General features: G+C 56.7%; 6 protein-coding genes across 6 annotated transcripts; 2 read left to right on the forward strand and 4 right to left on the reverse strand.

The window, feature by feature from the left end:
• Positions 1-523: 523 nt before the first annotated feature.
• On the reverse strand, positions 524-2,296 carry N657DRAFT_610070 (DUF1960-domain-containing protein). Its single transcript, XM_062790314.1, has 3 exons — positions 1,768-2,296; positions 1,429-1,552; positions 524-1,043 (listed from the first exon to the last, which is right to left on the reverse strand). The coding sequence occupies exons 1-3, from the start codon at positions 1,929-1,931 to the stop codon at positions 987-989; spliced, it is 345 nt and encodes a 114-aa protein (XP_062653365.1). The 5' UTR covers positions 1,932-2,296; the 3' UTR covers positions 524-986.
• A 575-nt stretch (positions 2,297-2,871) lies between these two features.
• N657DRAFT_86481 (uncharacterized protein) lies at positions 2,872-6,455 on the reverse strand. The gene is made up of 7 exons (XM_062797565.1): positions 5,636-6,455; positions 5,265-5,588; positions 4,996-5,196; positions 4,730-4,948; positions 4,445-4,679; positions 4,164-4,394; positions 2,872-4,099 (listed from the first exon to the last, which is right to left on the reverse strand). Exons 1-7 carry the CDS (start codon positions 6,371-6,373, stop codon positions 2,961-2,963), a joined length of 3,087 nt encoding a protein of 1,028 aa, XP_062653366.1. The 5' UTR covers positions 6,374-6,455; the 3' UTR covers positions 2,872-2,960.
• A 545-nt stretch (positions 6,456-7,000) lies between these two features.
• On the reverse strand, positions 7,001-7,684 carry N657DRAFT_86782 (uncharacterized protein). The gene is made up of 2 exons (XM_062797566.1): positions 7,622-7,684; positions 7,001-7,521 (listed from the first exon to the last, which is right to left on the reverse strand). Exon 2 carries the CDS (start codon positions 7,477-7,479, stop codon positions 7,162-7,164), a length of 318 nt encoding a protein of 105 aa, XP_062653367.1. The 5' UTR covers positions 7,480-7,521; positions 7,622-7,684; the 3' UTR covers positions 7,001-7,161.
• On the forward strand, positions 7,542-8,412 carry N657DRAFT_677192 (uncharacterized protein; the record flags this gene model as incomplete). Its single annotated transcript, XM_062795968.1, has 4 exons — positions 7,542-7,694; positions 7,754-7,826; positions 7,882-8,219; positions 8,284-8,412. 4 exons carry the CDS (start codon positions 7,542-7,544, stop codon positions 8,410-8,412), a joined length of 693 nt encoding a protein of 230 aa, XP_062653368.1.
• Positions 8,413-8,948: 536 nt separating this feature from the next.
• On the forward strand, positions 8,949-10,589 carry N657DRAFT_640250 (ras-domain-containing protein). The gene is made up of 6 exons (XM_062791935.1): positions 8,949-9,115; positions 9,228-9,344; positions 9,470-9,562; positions 9,629-9,782; positions 9,846-10,051; positions 10,116-10,589. The coding sequence occupies exons 2-6, from the start codon at positions 9,279-9,281 to the stop codon at positions 10,242-10,244; spliced, it is 648 nt and encodes a 215-aa protein (XP_062653369.1). The 5' UTR covers positions 8,949-9,115; positions 9,228-9,278; the 3' UTR covers positions 10,245-10,589.
• Positions 10,590-12,875: 2,286 nt separating this feature from the next.
• Positions 12,876-16,379, reverse strand: N657DRAFT_677194 (copper radical oxidase; the record flags this gene model as incomplete). Its single annotated transcript, XM_062795969.1, has 4 exons — positions 12,876-15,450; positions 15,509-15,665; positions 15,715-16,249; positions 16,329-16,379. 4 exons carry the CDS (start codon positions 16,377-16,379, stop codon positions 12,876-12,878), a joined length of 3,318 nt encoding a protein of 1,105 aa, XP_062653370.1.
• Between the last annotated feature and the right edge of the window lie 3,300 nt (positions 16,380-19,679).

Consider the following 19,679-nt stretch of genomic DNA (forward strand, 5'->3'; position numbering starts at 1 on the left):
TTCGAGAACCACTGCAACGAGACACGAAACCCGCCACCGTCAAAAGCGCCCCGGGGTCACCTGAACTCAACTCAGACAGACTCAGACCCACCACATTCCGTACCCCATCTCCTCATTCGAGAGGTACTGTAGCGGGATCCCAGCCTTCTAGAAGACACCGCGGTCCGGCAGTTGAGGCAGCACTGCTTCGGGATGGCAGAATGCGACGGCAAGCGCCCAGCGTTGGCCCGTCGACGCAGCCTACTCTGCTTCCTGGAAACCCATGACAAGTTGGCAACCGATACTCCGTACCAGCGAGCATCAAACGCCGTGAGAAGCAAGCGCCAAAACCGGCGAGTCAGAGAACCACGATGTTGGCCACCGGACGGCTTCTCAAGAACAACCCTGCAAAACCACCAGCCATCGAGAGGGAAGAATCCACCCTGTCTCTGATCAAGACCCAAGTCACGTGGCGCTTGGCGGTTAACGCTTGTGGAGAGCGCCAAGCGAAGCGCCGAATCGGTACCTTAGCGTTAGGAACGGAGTACGGAGTAACTACAGGTCTGTTTGTTTTCTCCGAGACACGCTTCTCGTCCACAGCATCATGTTGTGAGACAAAACACACCAAATGCAGGGAACGCAACCAGAACGCTTCACCGCCAGATCCGCCAGACAGCCACTCAAAGAAAAGATTCATCGCATACGTCCTCATGTTGTGTTGCGACTACTCTACAGGCCCGACCAAAATCGACGGGCAACTCCTCGCTATGCAGCTCCGTAATCTCTAACTGAGTCATGATCCGCCCCGGAAAAAAGTGGGGAAATACCAGCCATATCAATTCTCGCTGTCAACCGTTTCCCCTGCTCCCCTTGAGTCAAGCCACACCCATCCACGGTTACTTGTGGTTCATGACAAGCCTCCGTGCTATCGTGATGCTCCTTGGCCTTGAACGTGCAGCGACGAAACGGAGAGGGGGGACCCGTGGCTGGCGCCGGCGATGTCTTCTCTAACTAACGATGTATGGGCCATTGCTGTCGTTCTTGCGGCCTTGACGTTCCGCCATCTGCCGATTGGGCCGTTAGCTATGAAATTCTCTGGTCAAGCGGCACAGTGAGACTAATAAATGGAAGCGACAACTGTGCGGTCGTCTCCGCGTCGAGATGGCCTGGCTGATGACTGCCGCGATCTGATCGATCTGCTGCGTGCACATATCCTTGGCAGACCGGCCGCTCTAAGCGGCCGGTCAAGCCAGTGCCTGATGGCTCAGCCCGTTTCGCGAGCCGCCCAGACTCCTGTCATACCCAGCCTGCGGCCATCCCGCCAACCGCCGAGAACAGGGCCTCGACGGCGTACCCGGTGTAACAAGTACACTAGCCAACCGGGCTGGTAGGGCAATACAAACAGGGAAACAGAGGGAAGACAGGAAATGGAACGTGAGAAGGTCATACCTCGAACTCCTGCAGGTCGCCCTTCTCCAGAACCATGCGTACGACGTCGTCCTCTTGGGACGTGCCAAACTCGTTCTCGAGCGTCAACTTGGAGGCGCCCTCAAGTAGGCCCTGCGCACCGTGCCTAACATGAAGAAGCACCCGTCAGCCAGCCATTCATTTATTCATATTTGGATTCCCTAAGGTGCGTTATGCCCTCCGCCGCGACCTCTTCCGCCTCCCAAGCCACTCCACAGCCCAGGAAAGCCGAAAGACAGTCCGAAGAATGGAGAGAGCGTAGAGGAGAGCAATAGCAAAGCAGGACAGCCACAGACTTGACGAATTGTGTGAGAAACGTACTTGTGCGTGGTAAAAACCTTGAACGACGACACCACCTGGGCAAGCGGCACGCTCTTGTCGCTCTGCCACCGCTTGAAGTCGTCGACGCTGTCCAGAAACACGACAAAGTCCTCGGCGGCGCCCTTGTAGTGGACCTTGACGTGGCTAACGTCGCCGCGCGTCATCTTGGGCTAGGTATGGGTTTGGGTTGGGTTTGTCGGTTGTTGTAGGGCTTGTTCTGTCGTTTGTAAAGAGATCGTCTTGTTCCTGGGGGAACGAGACAGCGAGATGTGGTGGTCGGGGTAGGTGCCGCGGAGTGGTGGGATTTATCGAAGAGTAAGGTGATGCTTGTGGATGGATGGAGTGGTTCAGCTGGAGGGAGAAAATGGTGCAGTGCAGTGAGAGAAGTTGTGTTCAGCGGAGTTCTTAAATGGGAAAGATCCAGACAGATCTTGAACTAGCCTTCTTGAATCGTGAAAGTGTCAAACTGCTTCGGGAGTAGTTGATTGTTGATATCGTGCGTTCTTGCCATTTTAATAGCTAAGGAACCATGTGGTCCAGCAAGCAGCAGAGCGCCGAACTACGTCATAGGCGACGATCCTGGCACTCTGCACTTACACAACTCTCTCGGACCAGGTCAATGGCCGCACAGAACCGAAACCCCCCCTCAGAAGACGGCCATTTCAACCCTTTCTACTGTAAGCCACCTTGGTTTGATAATTGTGAATTAATTCTTGAAACTTTGCCGGTATGTATCAATATCGGGCTCTGGCCTAGGGTCTGAACCTGTGTTGCCAAGAGCAGTGATGGACGTACGGATTACAACCCCTCAAGTCCCATGCCAACACCAACCGTTGATCCTTAGGGACAACTTGAAAGCTGGTCTTGACGTCACCGAAACAGGATACAGAAGCTGGGAGAATGACCCGACACTAATCAGTGTATTTACCGTCCGAGCACTTGTAGACCAAAGCCTCCTTTTATCACGAAGTGATGGCCCTGGTGCTTCCATGCCTTCCCAACCTTTGTTCAGCTAAGCATACAACTCAATCCCATTGAGAACTTCCACAAAATCCATCCCGTCCAGGTCAAAAGAGGGGCAGCAAAAGACGGGTATCAACTGCTTTTTCCAACCAACCCAGATCCCTCACCTAGCCCCTATTCCTGAGTCCCTTAAAAGCAAACAACAAACTGCAATGCAACCCCCCATGACCCTACCGAAACCAGCTCCGGATCTCCTCAACAACCACCTCCCGCCGTTTCAACTCCGTCTTCACCAGCTTCCCTGCAAGCCCTTGCGACCGTGACCGTGACCGCGTCGGCACAATACCCCGTCCCTGCCCCCGACTGAGCCTCTGTCGCGCTCCCCGCACCGAAGACGCCGACCGCCTCTCCTCTAGCTTTCTACTCTGCACTACCTTCCCCGCGTCTCCCATCTCGCAGCGGCCGGGGCGGGATTCCTTGGAGCCCTCCCGCGAGGACGTGGCGCTCCCCTCGTTCCCCAACGACTTGGGCATGCTCATCTCACTGCCCAGACACGGAGCCCACGACCCGCGAGGATCAATTTTCTTGGCTCCGGCCTCCCGCAATTTCGTCACCGAATTTTTTTCTGGCTCCGGCGCCTCCCCCAGTACTTCGGGCGCAGAAGCGCGGCGTGCTATGTCCGGACACGCCTCCCGCGCACAAGCTTGATGTTCAGCGCGAGAAGCCGATGCGCTGTATGTATCCTCCACCACCGGCACTGGCACCGTTCTCCCCACACACCCAACGATTTCCCCCTCACTGATCCGCCTCTGCCTCTTCCTCTCCCCAAGACCCCCAAACCCAGTATCCTTACCACCACTACTACCAGAAACACCAGGGGCGGCGCCCGCACCAGCCTTCTCCTTCTCCTTCTCCTTTTCCTTCTGGTAGTGCAGACTCGCCAAGCTAGTCGACCGGCGACTGAAGCCGCCCGCCGCGATGCTCACCGCGCTCAGCTTGCGCATCATGGACGAGGCAAGCTGCTCGCTCCGGGACCGCACCGCAATCCCGGGGAACGGCAGCACATCCCGCGTCCAGACGTCCGTTAGGAGCGCCTCAAGCCGGGCCCTCTCGGCGCGGGCCGGCGCGAGGACCGGGATCCGGCTGTTCGTCGTCAGGAGCGACTGCGATCGGTTGATTTGCTGCGATTGGGCATTGGACGACGAGGATGACGACGGTGATAATAACGAAGATGGTTGTGACGATGATGATGATGATGAGGTCGGGAGGTCCTTAGCGGCGCTGGTGTTTTTAAGTATGACCTGGTATAGCGGAGATTTGGGTCCGATGGTGGTTGCTCGGTGGATTGATATCTTTCGGGCAATGGTTCCTAGGATTCATGCAAATCAGTAGCCTGTGGGGGTTCGGATGTAACAGCGCTTTGAGTGACGTACCTGGCTTTCTGAAAACAGTCCCCAGAGACTTGACGTTCAGTGACAGGAAGCTGGACATTTCTGACTGCATCCGCTCTTGGCCGTCGGGGGTGGCGGCTCCTTGGTTGTTCAGTCGTGCACACCATTCCAGCTCCTCCTTTGGTGAGCACGCGGTCAAGATCAGCTCGTACAGCTGGTTGTTAGACAGAAATACGATTTTCCAAGAATATCGCGCCGTGTGGCATTGAAGCCCTGCCCAAGATGTCAGCATTGCTTGGAGACAATTGCGACGGAGGTCTTGCCTCGGCCATTGTCAGCTTCTTCGACCTTGATATTGCCCAAAGCGATGCAAGCACGGATGGTGTATATCTGGTCGATTCTGCCAGCCGTAGCAAGGCAAAACCACTCGCGGTACAGAAGGGCAACCATGTATTGCCCGCTGACACCCTCTTTTGTTTGCCAGCAGACGTGGAGCGCACCGCAGAGTTGAATGTGACCAAACGATCGGATACGGCTTTTGGACGCTGCATCCACCTGCTGAATGCCCGTCAATTACTGGCCAAAACGGAACTGCAGGCAGCACTTACATGGTTAGGGAATGCGAGTCGGTCCTGGAGGATCCAGGTCTTCTCCAGAACCGACTTGGTCCGACAATCGTTTGTGGCGCGGTTGATCTCGGCAGTGGCCTCGCGGAGCCTGATCAGCGTGTTCTCGATCTCCACGTGAGAGTAAGGGCAATCGATCACCGGTGTGTACTTGAGTAACTCGGAGAAGAGAAGCGGATACTTGCACACCCGTTGGATCGGCTATCTGGGTCAGCCACGGCTCTCGATTCTGGCCAACGGTCACTTGCCTTGACAAGCAGGTCGCCGGTTGTGAGGGCCTTCCTCGACTGGTTGTCGCGGCTGTCGGCAGAGCCCAGAGACGAGGCCAGGACCTCGAGCCCTTTTTGGTACGACAACCAGCCTGGCATCGTCTGATGGGCGGCTGCCACATTTTTAATCATCATCTCGTACTTTGCGCCGTACTCCTCATATATGAAGAAGCGGTTCATCTACGAGCCAGCGGAACGGTGAGCGCCCGGAGTAACGTCTGAACCGTGCGGTTATAATCCCAACTTACCTTTTTCAGGAAGATTTTAGAAACCTCAGCTGCCGTTGAAGGCTCGGCCATCATTCCAGGAACCTCGCGCAGCCAGGAAATGTCTTCTTTACCCTCGGGCACAGCATCTAGACTCCTCCAACGGAAATGTCCACGGGTTGATGGGTTTGATCGGGTCCGTCTGATTGGAAGATCTAGCTGCGTGTATTCTGAGTCGGGCACAGCCCGGTGCAGCTCTCCAAGGATCTCCTCGTGGAGCTCCACGATATCCGTCAGGTTCTGGTTAACCGACGGCCGCAAACCGGCCGGAGAACTGGGCAGAGAGGCAAGGATAGTGACGTAAACCTGCAGGCCATTAGCCTCAGTACAATCCCGCGGATACTCAAGCATACATTCATCAAAAACCGCACATCCCCGATGTAGTCCTCCTCGCTGCTAATTAGCTCCTCCAAGATGCGACGTCTCTGCACAGCCCTTTTCGTTACAGCAGGGTCCAGGGGCAGCTGTCTCTCGGGACAACAGCTGTCTTCGGAAACGCGTGGCCCAGAGAGGGAAGCCCTCCTGCTGCGCTCCGTCCTCGGGCCGCGGGATGATCGAATGGTCGTTTTCCACGAGCGAGTCAACAAGCTGACACCGGCCACGGATACGCTGGCGCTTTTGACCGCGGTGACGAAGGCGAAGGATGAGTCGGAAGACGAATGCCTGTGGTGAGAGGACTGCCGAGTCTGATCATCGACATCCCCCGTGTCCTTCAGCCACTGTGGAAGGCTGCCGTCGTAGCCAAGCATGTCCTGACGCCGTAGTGCCCGTCTGTGCAATGTTCTTATCCAATGTTTAAACGGTCTGGCTGAACGTGGTGATGGGTGGCGGCGCAGGTGATCAGCTTGCAAGGCGACCCCAACGAAGCCTTGTGCTCCGTCCGCCTCTTGTGCCTGGTCGAGGGGTGCTGACGGGACGTCCTTCAAAGCATACATTGCCGCGCTGAGCGCTGAGCCCGCCTTTCCTTCGTCGTCTGCTGGTTTTTCCGCAGGGTCCGCATCTTCGGGCTGCTCGGCACCACGGGTCATATCGCACGAGGCCCCGTTCAAGGAGGGCGGTCTAGGATGGTCGACATCTGCGGAGCGCATCATGCGCGGTCGAGCACAAGGGAAACAAATCCAAAATCGGGGCGTGTCCCAGCAACAACACGCATGTCACGGGCCGGTCCTGCCAGCCAGCTCAGAGCATGATATTAGAAAATATCAAGCTCGAGAAGACTCTGATACCTTGGTAAGACATGTGAGAGACGTTGATGTCAAGGCCAAGAGAACCCAAGGGGAGAAGGGAACGAAAATGGAGTTGTTACTCGATCGGGCCGGAAGGAGGGAACGGACATCACTGTCCGACCGCTCAGAGATGGGAGCAGGCCCTGGCTTAACCAACTCTGTTGGTCAACAATGGTGAAAGGGTCATTCCCGGATTGGGCTTTCACCGTATGAGCAAAACACCCAGTGGAGGGCATGGATGGCCTGTGGAGAGGACGGCAGCCACGACCGGACGAACAGCTCGAATGCATCAAGCCAGCGCACAGGCTTGGGAACGGGGTTCGACTGATCATTGGCGCGTCATCAGAACTGGGTAGCCACAATATAGTCGGACCGAGCCCAGCCACGTCCTCTGGCCGATTGGGTTCGACCGCATTTGGCCAGCATCCATGACGAACGCCGGCGGACAGTCTCGAGCAGACCAGCTCTTTTTCTCCGTTGTTGCACCATGTTCATCCGGAGAATCAGGGAGATTGCCTTCGCTTGTGCCTACTCCGGCCCTGTGTCACTCCTTGAGGCTCCCGTCCGGCGGGGAAGTATCAGGTGAGAGGGGCCCGAGGACCGAATGCGGCCTTATATAACTGAGCTTGTAAATCACATGAAAAATTGGCAACCTACAGCCATGGATAGGGAAGGTGTAAGTGCTGTGGTAAGTGCCCAAATGTTGGGTTCCAGCGAGGAAAAGGACAGTCCGTCAAGGTGAATTGGGTCGGGTCCCCGGGACTTGGACTGCCCAGGGAGCTCTGCTCTACCGCCGGAACGGGAAGTTCCGATCCCGACCCTCCTCCATTGGTCGAAGCTCTTAGCCCTGAAGATGCCCCTCTGAAGCTACCCCGCGCCGCGCATACCCAGGCGCCGAACGCGTCATTTGTGGCAGGCCTGATTACGGAACTGATCCAACTCCCGAAACTCGATCGTCGCTTGCAGCGCATATCTCTGATTCTGGGACGATGACCTTAAGCGCCGGAATGGGTCTGCAGCTGATGTTAGAACCATGAGCAACCTCCACGCGCCCACCGTCCCTTCGGGGCCGACCACGGCACCCATCGCAAACGGAAATGCGACGCACCTCACCATCGCCGAACTCCAGCGCAAGAAAGACATCATCGAGGGCGAACTCAAGGCGCTCGGCGGCGTCCTCGATTCGGTGGGTAGTGCCAAGTACTCGCGCAACCGAGACGATCCGCTTACAAGAGGCTGCTGCAGCACGGGGTTGACATGAACACCAGTCTCCTCACCCCCGATGGGTTTCCGCGGGCCGACATCGATGTCGCACAAAGTACGATGGCGGCGATCCGAAGTATGTGAGAGGGCGGAGAGGCTAACAGGCGCAGTTCGGACAACCAGAGCCCGCATCATCCACCTCCGGAATGACTGGAAGGATCTGATGGCCGTCATCGAGAAGCGGCTACACGAGCATTTTGCGAGCCTTCAAGACGACGACGCCGCCGACGAGGCCGCTCCTCCCCCGAGCATCGACTCGATCCCGCGAGACTCGGTGCCGGAGCCGCTCGACCAACCATTCGCCAAGGTCAATACAGTGGTGGACAACAGCCCGGCCGCGGCCGCTGGTCTCAAGCCCGGCGACCTGATCCGCAATTTTGGCTACGTAAACATCGAGAACAATGACGGTCTCAAAAAGGTGGCTGAATGTGTCCAAGGGAACGAAGGGGTAAGGCCCCAGCAACTTTGCAGCATGTGAAGCTGGTGGCAATGGAAGGCTGACGGTGCCGCAGCAAAACATCCTCGTCAAGGTCTCCCGAAGCACTGGGGTTTCGAGGCCTCAGGAACTCCGTCTGACCCTGACACCAAGGCGTAACTGGGGAGGTAGGGGGATGCTTGGATGCCATATTTTGCCGCTGTAAGTCGGGTTGATGACGGTTCGGCCGAATGTGTAGTTATAGCGAGACGAGCGCAGCTGTTTGTTGAGCTGCGTTGCCTTGGGCCAAAGTTGGCGACTGAGCCTGTCCCACCTCGGCCTGACCAGATTACTTTTGGGCTGCATCGTCCGCTGCTGTGGTCAGGCAATTTGGAACTCGAGAGGAATCTTGCGAGGCGATGCCTAGCACCAGACTAAACAGCGAGCAGAGCAATGGCTTCAGGTTCGAAAGCTGAAAACATCCACTCGTCATGACGCATTTGCAGCAGGCAGCAACATGCTTCTGCGAGCCTAACGAAGGCCCATCCAGATGAACTCGAACGCTTCGTTCGGCCTGTTGCAATTAGTAATCACCCAATGTGTGTTTTCGCGCCGTGAAGAAGATCATGAAATGCTGCAAGGGCTTGACAGGCCATTTGTGTTGTCATAAAAGCTGAGCACATGTCGGCGATTCTTTTTCGCTCCAAAGCTTCTTTCAGATTCTTGCGCTCGAAAGACAAGGCAGAGCTTCCTGTGCCGCACGAGCCACTCTGATCACGTGCCTCGACTCCCCGCCGCCCAACGAGTTTTTCGTCCAAGGCTGCTGCTGTGGTTCCCAAGCTGCCTTTGAAAACAACATCACTCCCCCCACTCATTCTTGCAACCTGACCACAACCACCTCTCCCACTGCCTCCAGAACCTCGAAAAAAGTGCGTTGCCATTCCCGTCCTCCGGTCGCTTCTACTCGACGACGATTTTTTCATCGCCGATCTCTACAAAAAGCTTCTCGCTCGCCTCTCAAAGCTAACGTGGGTTGCCCAGAGCTGACTCCTCGTCGCACTTGATCACCACCCATCCACACATCCACACGACATGGCTGAGGCGCCCCAGATCCCGACCTTCAAGCTGGTCCTCGTTGGCGATGGTGGTACCGGCAAGGTGAGTTGTCCCCCGTTGTCGTCGCTGGCGCCCGCTATCGCGACTTTTACTCTGCGCCGCAGTTGGGGTTCCCAGTGAGCGCCAGATCACCATGTGCCAGCCCGTACTAACATTGCCTGGCTCAGACCACCTTCGTCAAGCGCCACTTGACTGGTGAATTTGAGAAGAAATACATGGCCACTTTGGGTGTCGAGGTCCACCCTCTCGGCTTCAGCACCGTATGTCGTACTCTGTCAGCCGTGCGATCGGGCGATTGCGATGACTTGGCGCTGACAAGTTTGCAGAACTTTGGTCAGATTCAGTTCGACGTGTGGGACACTGCGGGCCAGGAGAAATTTGGCGGTCTCCGTGATGGCTACTACATCAACGGCCAGTGCGGCATCATCATGTTCGATGTCACGTCCCGCATCACCTACAAGAACGTCCCCAACTGGCACCGTACGTACCTGATTTGATGAGCCAAACAGAGTGTTAGCGAGAGGAGTGCTAATGCGGAATTAGGTGATCTCACCCGTGTCTGCGAGAACATTCCCATCGTTCTCTGCGGCAACAAGGTCGACGTCAAGGAGCGCAAGGTGAAGGCCAAGACCATCACTTTCCACCGGAAAAAGAACCTCCAGTACTACGACATTTCGGCCAAGTCGAATTATAACTTCGAGAAGCCCTTCCTCTGGCTCGCCCGCAAGCTCGTCGGCAACGCTGCTCTGGTACGATTGGATTTTTTGAACGCGTGGGCGCATGCGGGCCATTTTACTAACGACGACAAACCAGGAATTCGTCGCCGCCCCTGCATTGGCTCCCGCCGAGGTGCAGGTCGATCAGAACCTCATTGCACAGTACGAGGCTGAGCTCCATGCGGCCGCTGAGGCGCCCCTGCCCGACGATGACGAGGACCTTTGAGCGGCTCCAGACCAGGCAGCTCGGTCAGTACATTGAATGTGGTTCAGGATTGGTAATGCCCGTTATGAAAGGATAAGATACATCTCCCGAGGCACGCACAGATGGCAAGTACAGGCATTTGGGACGGACATTCGGGGGAACACGTATGGGTGGGGCTTCGAGGGAAGGCATCGATTTGGGATTTTTGATGGGGGGAATGGAGCGGCGGCGGCCAACATGTTTCCTCTCAAGGTTTGGTTGACCCCAGACGCAAGTCAGCCAGATCACGCAAAGCTAGATCTGAACAACACTGCTGCATAAATTGCGGCCCTAGGTAGATCAATATCAGACGTCAGTCTCACTAAGGAGCTTCGCCTGGTCGACATGTCCAGAGAAAGGAGTGGCCAAACCCTCCCTTTCACCTCGTTTCTCATCAGCGACGAGCGTGAGGTTGAAATCGGGCTTCAAGGCGGTGAGGCCCCGCTGTGGGGCGCAGCTTCATGACATCAAAGAAGCAGGCAATGTGCACCATGAGGCGCTGCTTTGTCAGCCGGACTGGGGCATATCGCTTGGCAATAATGGTTGCCCGGTAACGAGCCAAGCCCACAGCAACATGGACGGAGTACTTAACGTTATACAATTATACATAATCAAACAATCGTCGAGAAGCGGAATAGTATCTTAAGATATCAGCATATAGCGTCTCAAAGTTTACGCCACGGGTGAGTCGTAATCCAATATAACAGATTCTGATGGTTTATAATTCAGTCATAGTTTGTTCGTTGGCGTGCCACGTCACCGGCCCCTAGTCAAGGGGAGACAAGCACTGGAAACTGCAGCGGCAGCATCACCTCTACTTTTCTTGCTTCCATACCAATTGGTTCACGGTAGCAAGCGAACCAGGTTTGGGCTGTATACAAAGCTCATCTCAAATCATGGCAGCATTTTATTAGCACTGCGCGGTATAAGCAGTGCGCACGGTCAGACCGTAAGGAGCTGTTGTCTTGTGAGGTCGAGAGCACGAAGGGAGTGCCCGGATTTGGGGGCAAGCTGTCCGTCCCTATACATAAACAGGGTGCTGTTAGCCATCTATTACTTTGGTACTCGAATCTGAGACGGCTTTCTCAGTTCTCGAAGCTGCTTCGACATGAGGACTTGTGCAGCGGATGGATGGCCCGGCCTTGCGTCAGGGGCAGTAAGGGACCAGGTACCTTAGCCAAGGGGCATGGAACGGGTTACCCAGTTAGCTGAGACAGGAAGACTACCTTCATTTGGTCTCCAGAGGCAAAATGCCCTCCAAGTCCGGATGGGACTCATACCTGAAAAACATGTCGGGCGACAAGCTCCTCAGTGTGGTGGACTTTTCTGCTCCACCGGGGCGCGCAAGCATGGCGTGGGATAACTTTACCACATATTGCCCGCTCAAAAACGCTGTGACGTGAACATTTGAAGGGTTAGAGGTGCTGCTTTTGCCACGAAATAACTGAAGCACACGGGGAGTTAAGTGTCCTCAGCAGACCGAGATCTGCCACGTTGACGATGAGAAATGTCCGGTGTTGACACCCTCGCCGACAACGCTTGACTGCTCGGACGCTTGACTGCTCGGTATCCAAAACCTGGTTCCCAACCCAGTCAGATCGGTTCCAGCCATGCCTGTGAGGGATCCAAAGTGAAGGAGAGGGAGATAGAGAAGAAACAGGTACGGTCCGGTGTGGACGAGTCTTTGACTTGCTCTGGAATGCCGGTGATGATAGACATGGCAGTTTTGATGGCAGGACTGATCGGGGCGTTGCTAAACCTTCCCTACTAGTTATTGAGACCCGGTTTTATCTCGACAAACGTGTGATCAAGGCACTTAAAAGGCTGGCCAGATCAGGTATGGAGTGGTCGTGTATGTCTTCATCATCTCTTACCCTCTAGTACAGCAAAACGTAAACGACCTCGAGTGTTTATGCCTGTCTGAATATAGGACCATCTTTACCATTTGGGAGTGCCTTCTGTTTGATCTCTAGGCATTACTTCAGCCTCGAAATCCGACGGACTGTTTCGTACCGTCTCGTTGCAGAGTCCTGATCATGGAATTATCCCATCCGTCGAGTAAGAACCTGCTTCTGGGATAGAGACAGGGCCTCGGAGACCATTGAATCCTTAACCATTTTGGTTCTGCCACAGAAAAGAGGTCGCAAGCATGACTGCCGAACTAAGGAACGAAGCCATGAGAGGGACTGCAAGCTTCAGACAAGCTTGTCTCAAACCTGAGCCCTTCAAGCGGCCGTTGTCGTGCAAGGGCAGGAAGCGTGTGACAGTCACCCATACTTTTGCCATTAGCACAACCCCCAACATCAACAATCGTGAAAGCACGGCAAGCATGGCCCAACAGCCTGTCAAGCCCCCAAAGCATGTATGACCCCAATCCCAGACTTGAGATTAAGGCATATATATTGGAGAGATTATTCGAAATAAAATGGGAGGAAAAAAAAGAAAAAGAGCACACATTATCTCCAAAACAAGTCTGCTCCTCCTCCCCCGGGTGTTAATGAACGTATCGCCTCAAACCAAAAAGAACGCATCATCATTCCAGCACGCATCAAGAATAGTAAAACCATCATATATATCAAGAAGCCTCCTTCTCCACCCTCCCTTTCCCGCGATTTAGATACCCGGCGTCGAGAAGCCCGGAGCCTGCGGCCAGTTACCCAGGCGTGCCGGATCGCCACCGATGCGGACATAGACACCGACGGCGGGGATACCACCGTCGAGCACAAAGAACTGGTACCAGCCCGGCGGGCAAATGTTGGCGTTGGGCGGCGCGTCGACGGTGCAGCTGGTGCCGGTGCACGAGACGCGCGGCATGATGGTGCGGGCGCCCATCGAGTTGCCGTGCGTGCTCGACACGGAGCCGAGCAGGGTTACGGTGATGGCGCCGTTGCGGGCCGGCGCGCCCAGCGTGAACGCGATGTTGGCCTGGCCGTAGGCCCAGTCCTTGTTGACCAGGCTGAAGGTCGGGCGGGGTTTGCCGCTGAGGAGGTAGGGCGGGATGAAGACCTCGACTCGGTACTCCTCGGGGTTCTTGCCGTCCTCCGGGTTGGAGCCCGAGATGAGGACACGGCCGTCGAGGAGCGTGATGGCTTCCGAGTGGTACAAGCGGGAGATGGTGGTGTTGGCGGCGACCGTGATGCGCGAGCCGAGCGGCTTTGACGGGTCGTAAAGGAGCGCGTTTCTGTTGGGGTCCGTGGCCAGGCCGAAGCCGGCGTTGCCGTGGTGGGCGCCGTTGGCGATCAGGTATGTGCCATCAGGGAGCGGGGCCATGCACGTCAGGACACGTTTCGAGGGCATGCGCTCGATCTCCCACTTCGGGTTGGCCGCCTCGGGGTAGATGGAGACGCAGTTGTCGAGGGCATTCATGACACCCGTGGTGGCGCCGCCGCAGATGAGGACGCCGAGCGGGTCGGTGTAAGGGTACTTCTGTGGGAAGAGCACGGCAGTACCCTCGAGAGGATAGGTGCGGCCCCCCTTGTCGTCGTTGGGTGCGCCGGGGGCGTTGGGAAGGACCTTGGTGGTCGCGAAGGTAACGGGATCGAGGATGCGGGCCTCGTTCCAGTACTGGACAAAGATGCCACCACCGGGCAGGACGAAGAGGTAAGGATACAAGTTGTTGGGGTGAGTGCGGTCCAGCCAGTCCATGTACAGCGGGGCCTGTCCGGTGTACGGCAGGATCTCGAGCGAGGGAACGGCCTTGTCGTTGGAGCCGATCAAGCCACCAACGACCAAGACGGAGCCGTTGGTCATGACCATGGCGGTAGGATACCAGCGGCCAGCCTGGAGCTTGAGCACGTTGACGTTCTCCTCCCAGTCGTGGGTGTCGCCGGGCCAGTACAGACGGGTGCCATAGGTCGAATCGCCAGCCCAGCCGCCGACGTTGAGCTGACGACCGGCCTTGTCAGGCAGGGTCACGCCGGCGGCACAGAAGACGTCGGTCTTGAGGTGGAGCTCACGGAAGGTCCGCGATGCGACGTCCAGCTCGTAGGCGCCAGTCTCGTTGCCAGGGCCCGTCCCGTGCTTGGAGATGAACGACACCTTGCCAGTGATGGTTTCCTGGGTAATGAGCGGGATGTTGACACCGTTCGCGAAGAACTCGTACCGGCCGGCCCGCCAATCCTGCGGGAAATCCCACGAGTATTTGGGCGTGCCAGTCCAGAAGTAGGTGGAGAGACGGCTGAGGCCACCGCAGATGGCCGTCGGGTCGCCTTCGCAGGTGATGCCGCACTCGCTCTCCGGCCGGAAGGTGGCGCCGGCGGTCGCCATGTTGGCCGGGTCGCCGCAGTAGCATTCCCGGCCGTACTCCATACCGGCGGCATGGTAGCCAAACTGTGCGCAGCGGTCCAGGCACATCTCAGGGGTCATGCCAGGGTAGATGATCTGCCAAACGAAGGTGCGCTTGTCGTTAAGGTTGTCTTCGGCGCAGCCCTGGTATGTCCAGTCGCCGACAGTCTGCTTCGGGGCGGGAGGAGCATAGGCCTGAGGTTCGCCCTCGGAAACAATGCTCAGACGGTCGCCAGCACCGCACTTCTTGGTCGGGTCGCCGGGGCAAGCCATGCTGCATTGCGAGTCGACAGTTTTTTCACCGCCGTTATAGATGGCATTGCCGCAGAAGCACTGGACGCCATACTCGGTGCCGGAAATTATGTAACCGGCCGCAGCGCAGGCGTTGGCGCACGTCGAGGGGGTGTTGGCCTGGCTGTCGGGAATCTGATGCTGGAGGATACGTCCCTGCTTCCCGTCGATCCAGCATCCCTGATACGACCATCCCTCAGGAACGCCGGTAACGACGGGCGGCGGGGAAGTGGTCGTGGCCGGTGGCGCGCCAGTGGTTGAGCTCGGCGGAGGAGTGCCGTCCCTGGCATAGACAGACAGGCGGTTGCCGGCGCCGCAGTACTGGCTCGAGTCGCCCATGCAGGTCATGCTGCATTCAGACGCGGGCGCCGCGACGGAGCCGGCGGCGAAGCTGTCTCCGCAGTAGCACTCGCGGGAGTACTCGACGCCAAAGTACGTGTAGGCGGAGCAGTAAGCCTGACACGCTTCAAGGGTCATGTCGTCGGAAGCGAAGGTGGCAGCACTCAGAGCGCGCCCGGCCGTGGCCTCGGTGCGGCACCCATACCACTCGTAGTTGCCAACGGTCTCGGGCTGGGAGGGTCCAGTCGGCTGGCTGCCGCCGCCGGTAGAGGTACTGGGACTTGTCAGCAATCGAAGCCCGGGCATGGGGATATACAAATATCACAACTCACGCGGCGGCGGAGGAAGTTCCCGAAGGGCTTTGGCCCCCGTAGCTGTATACATTCAGACGGTCAGGGCCGCCGCAGAGCTCGGTGCTGTTGCCGTTGCAGGTCATGGCGCAGCCGCTGGTGGCGGGGGCACCGCCGTTGACGATGCTATTACCGCAGTCTGTCCGAGTCAGTTCATGCTCCCGGCCAGCAGGTTGGGCCTCACATACAGCATTCGCCACCATATTCCACGCCGGCAAAGTTGTAGTTGGCGGCGCGGCAGGCAGCCGTGCACTTGGCCACCGTCATCTCGGCGGCCGGGATGCCGCCGGCGCCGTAAGTAAGCGCACGGCCTGTTGTCCCCTCCGCGTAGCACCCCACGTGGGTGTAACCGTTGACGCCCGGGTTCGGTGCCGGCCCAGACGAAGTCAGGCTATCTGTGTAGAAGAGCGATAGCCTGCTTCCGGCTCCGCAAGGCTGGGTGGCGTCTCCGGAGCAAGGCATGTTGCAGTTCGAGTCGGCTACCTTCTCGGTTCCCGCGGCAAGGCTGCTCCCGCAGAAGCATTCAACCGAGTACTCTGTGCCGGCGTAGGCGAAACCCTTGGCAGCGCAAAAGGCGAGGCAGGACTCGATTGTCATGTCCTCGCCATCCGCATACGCGGCGCTGTTGATGGTCCGGCCGGGTACATCGGTATAACATCCTTGATACTCATAGCCTGACGGAAGATCCTCGGGGATGGAGAGCTGGGCAAGCGAGAATGGGAGCTACAGGACACACATGTTAGCAAAGAAAGAAGCCGTTGCTTGGCCGAGCCCGGCTCAACAGCGAGGTAAAGAGTCTTACGGCGGAGAGGAGGAGAGAAGAAACGAGCGTCCTTGAGGGCGAGGCCTTCATTGTGAAGGTGGGTGCGTCCGGAGAGCGGACGCCAACACCAACAAACTGGACAGGACAGCAAAAACGAGTGTCAGGGTCGGAGGAAAGCAGAAGCAAAGGGGGAGCAAAGACACCATGTGGGGGGCGGTGTTCCTAAGATATACACGTTCGGCCCATGGTGCCGAGTCCGCCGTGACCGTGACGGGTGACATGACCGTGGACGATGGGTTCCTCTCCTGCTGCTTGGAGAAATGGCTGAACAGGGGCAGGTACCCGTTGGGCCCGCCGAGCAATTGGGCTGGCCATTGGCCAACAGGGAAAAGCGAGAGAGAGTGGGCCAAGTCTAGTTCTTCCTCGATCTTGGGCCAGCCCGGCGTCCAAGATTGCAGGGGTTGTGCTGTGCTGTGGACGGTCAGCGCAACAACAAGGGTCCTCACTGCAACCCAACATTGGACCATGCAGAAGAGCCGTACTCCGTATCAAACAGCGACAACAGGCGAAGCGCTCTCAAAGGCATGCATGTCGATGGGGTTTCTCGTTCAAACCTTTGGGTTTCGCTCTGGCGCCGAGTGATGAGCTTGGGGCAGCTAAAGAAATGACAGAGGTGGCTGCCATGATCCTCGCGCAGGTAATTTGCGAGGGCCGGTTGCCCCTGAGATCGCAGTGCGAACTTCAGGAACCAGTATTCATAAGCCAACGATCACATCTGGGACACCCTCCGGCTCGGTGATTGATTTCACGGATGGCCATGGTTGCCTGCCGCTGTGGTTTGGGAGTCGGCGACAGAGATGTTTTGCCGCAACATGGCAGGGCTGAATTTGTCCAGCAGCAGATGCAGAGACGGAAATGCCAAGATGCAATGCCAGATCACAGCTCGCTCTCGTGCCCCAGTCCAGAAACCTGCGAATCGCCTGCCCTGCAATGACAGAGAGGACTGCCGGGGATGGCTTGACCCCATCCGGGCGGGCTGGCCAATGCGAGTGCCCCGTGGCTGCGAGAGTAGTCGTCAATACGAGGTGGATCACTCACCATCACCAGTTCGTCACAGCTCACACACAATGCCATATTTTCCCATCTTCCTCCCACTTGAGCCACTTCATCGGCAGGTCTGCTCCGGGACACACGCAGAGTCTGGTGATCGGCCGTGCATGTCCCAGACTCCCAGTGTGGCCCCTCGTTTCTTTTTTCCTTCTGGTGCCAAGTTGTCCGGGGCTATTGGAGGGAGGAGGATTGACCCCAGTTGCTGGGACAGGCTATCGACAAGTCAAACTCAATAGCGTAGTTTGCTCGGGTCTCCATCAGCAATTTACTCAGCCTTGGAATTTGGCTTGGAGAAAGGGTCAAAAGTTGGTATTTTTTTTTTGTCTGGCCATTGGCTGCGAATCGTTTGCAGGGATTTTGAGAGCAAGCTGAAAGAACGAAATGGGGAAAAAGACGTTATCCGCTGCACCCGAGCAAAGGTACGAAGGTACAATACTCCCCTGACTGGGCCCTGTCTTGGTAAAAACAGAAGCAACAATTAGTGGCAGTGCACGTCTGCCCCACGGGGTTCATGCGAGCAGCCCACGTTCCATCCTTCCATTTCACACGCATCAGGGAAGTTAGGCGACTACAGTACAATACGGAGATCTTTGCTAGATATTGTTGGAGATATTCCGTACTAGATTAGTTCTCGCTTTCTGCTAGAATCTACAATAGCTGAGCACGATGTCCATGCAAATCTCCACGTTAACGCTTCCAGGTTGTCTCCCTCGGTCGAGACCGGACTCCACCGGACCCGAAAATCGATTTACCATGAACACTGGCCAGGCCTTCCAGATTCTCTCTGCTAAAAAGTTCAGCTGCGTCGGAAAGGGGCTCATCGAGAACTCCATAGGCCACGTGGATCGACGCTAGCACTACACACTACCGGTACACTAATATCTCTCAATGTTATGTGGGCAGGGTCGATTTTGTCGACGTCCAGGCTCTTCAACTGGCTGGCTGCAATTGGTGACATGACATTCGATGGCCACCTCCGCATTGGCCCGCTCGGCCTGTGGCAGCCGGGCGGAGCTCGGTCAATTCAGCCCTTCCACAAACAGGCAGGCGGCCGATCGTTCGTGCTACGTACATCCGTACTCTCGCCGCATCCCGGCCATGGCCCCCGGGTGATCTCCGGGATGGGCCGATGCTTCCGTTCCCAGGGGTTAGTGTAGGTACAAAATTATTATCACTACGAATAGCTCGATCACTTTCTATCAACTCTTTGTCTGGTAATCCTCCTCAAGAATCCACTGACGACGTCGCCACAAAAGATGCATTAGACGCCAGCTAGCCACATGCAGTCATGCACGTAGACGTGGAGAAGTGTTCCCCCGCTGCCACCACCCAACATTGGAGTACAGATATCTCAACTCGTATCAGCGTACGGACACACCCCGCAAATTTATCTGCTGTTGATCTGAGGTTCTGAATCACCGCTCCTCTGGCACCAATCGCCCACACCACGTATCGAACTATTGAAAGAAAGGCATTGGGACTGGCCGCCCCAAGGAACTCGCAGAAAAATAACACAACTGCCCAACATGCGCTGACATCGGAAAGATGTGAAATCCTCCGGCTCTGGTGTGCCGTGGGCCACAGTAACACGAAGAAGCGGTGGGGATTCGCATGCACGTCGCTCCTGCAATGCGACGCCTACAATGGCTTGGTCGTGCCAGTGGGGGCTCGAAATGGTCCGACAAAATCTTTTGCATCTTTCTGTTGGTAACACCACTTTGACTCGGTTCGGCAATAAGACCAAACAGGTCAATCGGCGACGCTTCCTTCATCGGCTCCCAGCAAGCTCCGAGTCTGCCGCCATGAACCAAGCCCAAGAGAATTGTTGTCCGAGATTCTTTTTGTTCGGCCCGCCTCGACACCGCAGGCGCCAACCCTTGCGCAGCATGCCCCCAGTCGTCTCAGGAACACGAGCTCTTGGTTGCAGATTCCTTTTGCGGGCAAAACCACATCAAACAGCGACGGAAGAGGAGGTGATCAATAGTTACCAATGTGTTTAGCCAGCGTTTCGGGGCGCACGGCGCGTCCCTTAAATGCATTGACACGCTTTAATGCATTGACACGGTAGGATTGAATTGGTCTGCCTGCTCAAGATGGATTGAAGTGCATTTATTATTGCGAGGGAGAGGAGATGGCGCCCTCCCACCGCTGAGCAATTCAAGACTCATCTTACTACAGCACGTTTTCCCGACATTGAGGTACTACTGTACGAGTCTTGTACATCGCAGGCAAGGTGCCTTACCGTAGTCAGGGGCAAACAAGTCCCCAGTCCATGGCGCT

Source organism: Parathielavia appendiculata (genome assembly GCF_033297405.1).
Source record: "Parathielavia appendiculata strain CBS 731.68 unplaced genomic scaffold N657scaffold_1, whole genome shotgun sequence".
Lineage (NCBI taxonomy): Eukaryota > Fungi > Ascomycota > Sordariomycetes > Sordariales > Chaetomiaceae > Parathielavia > Parathielavia appendiculata.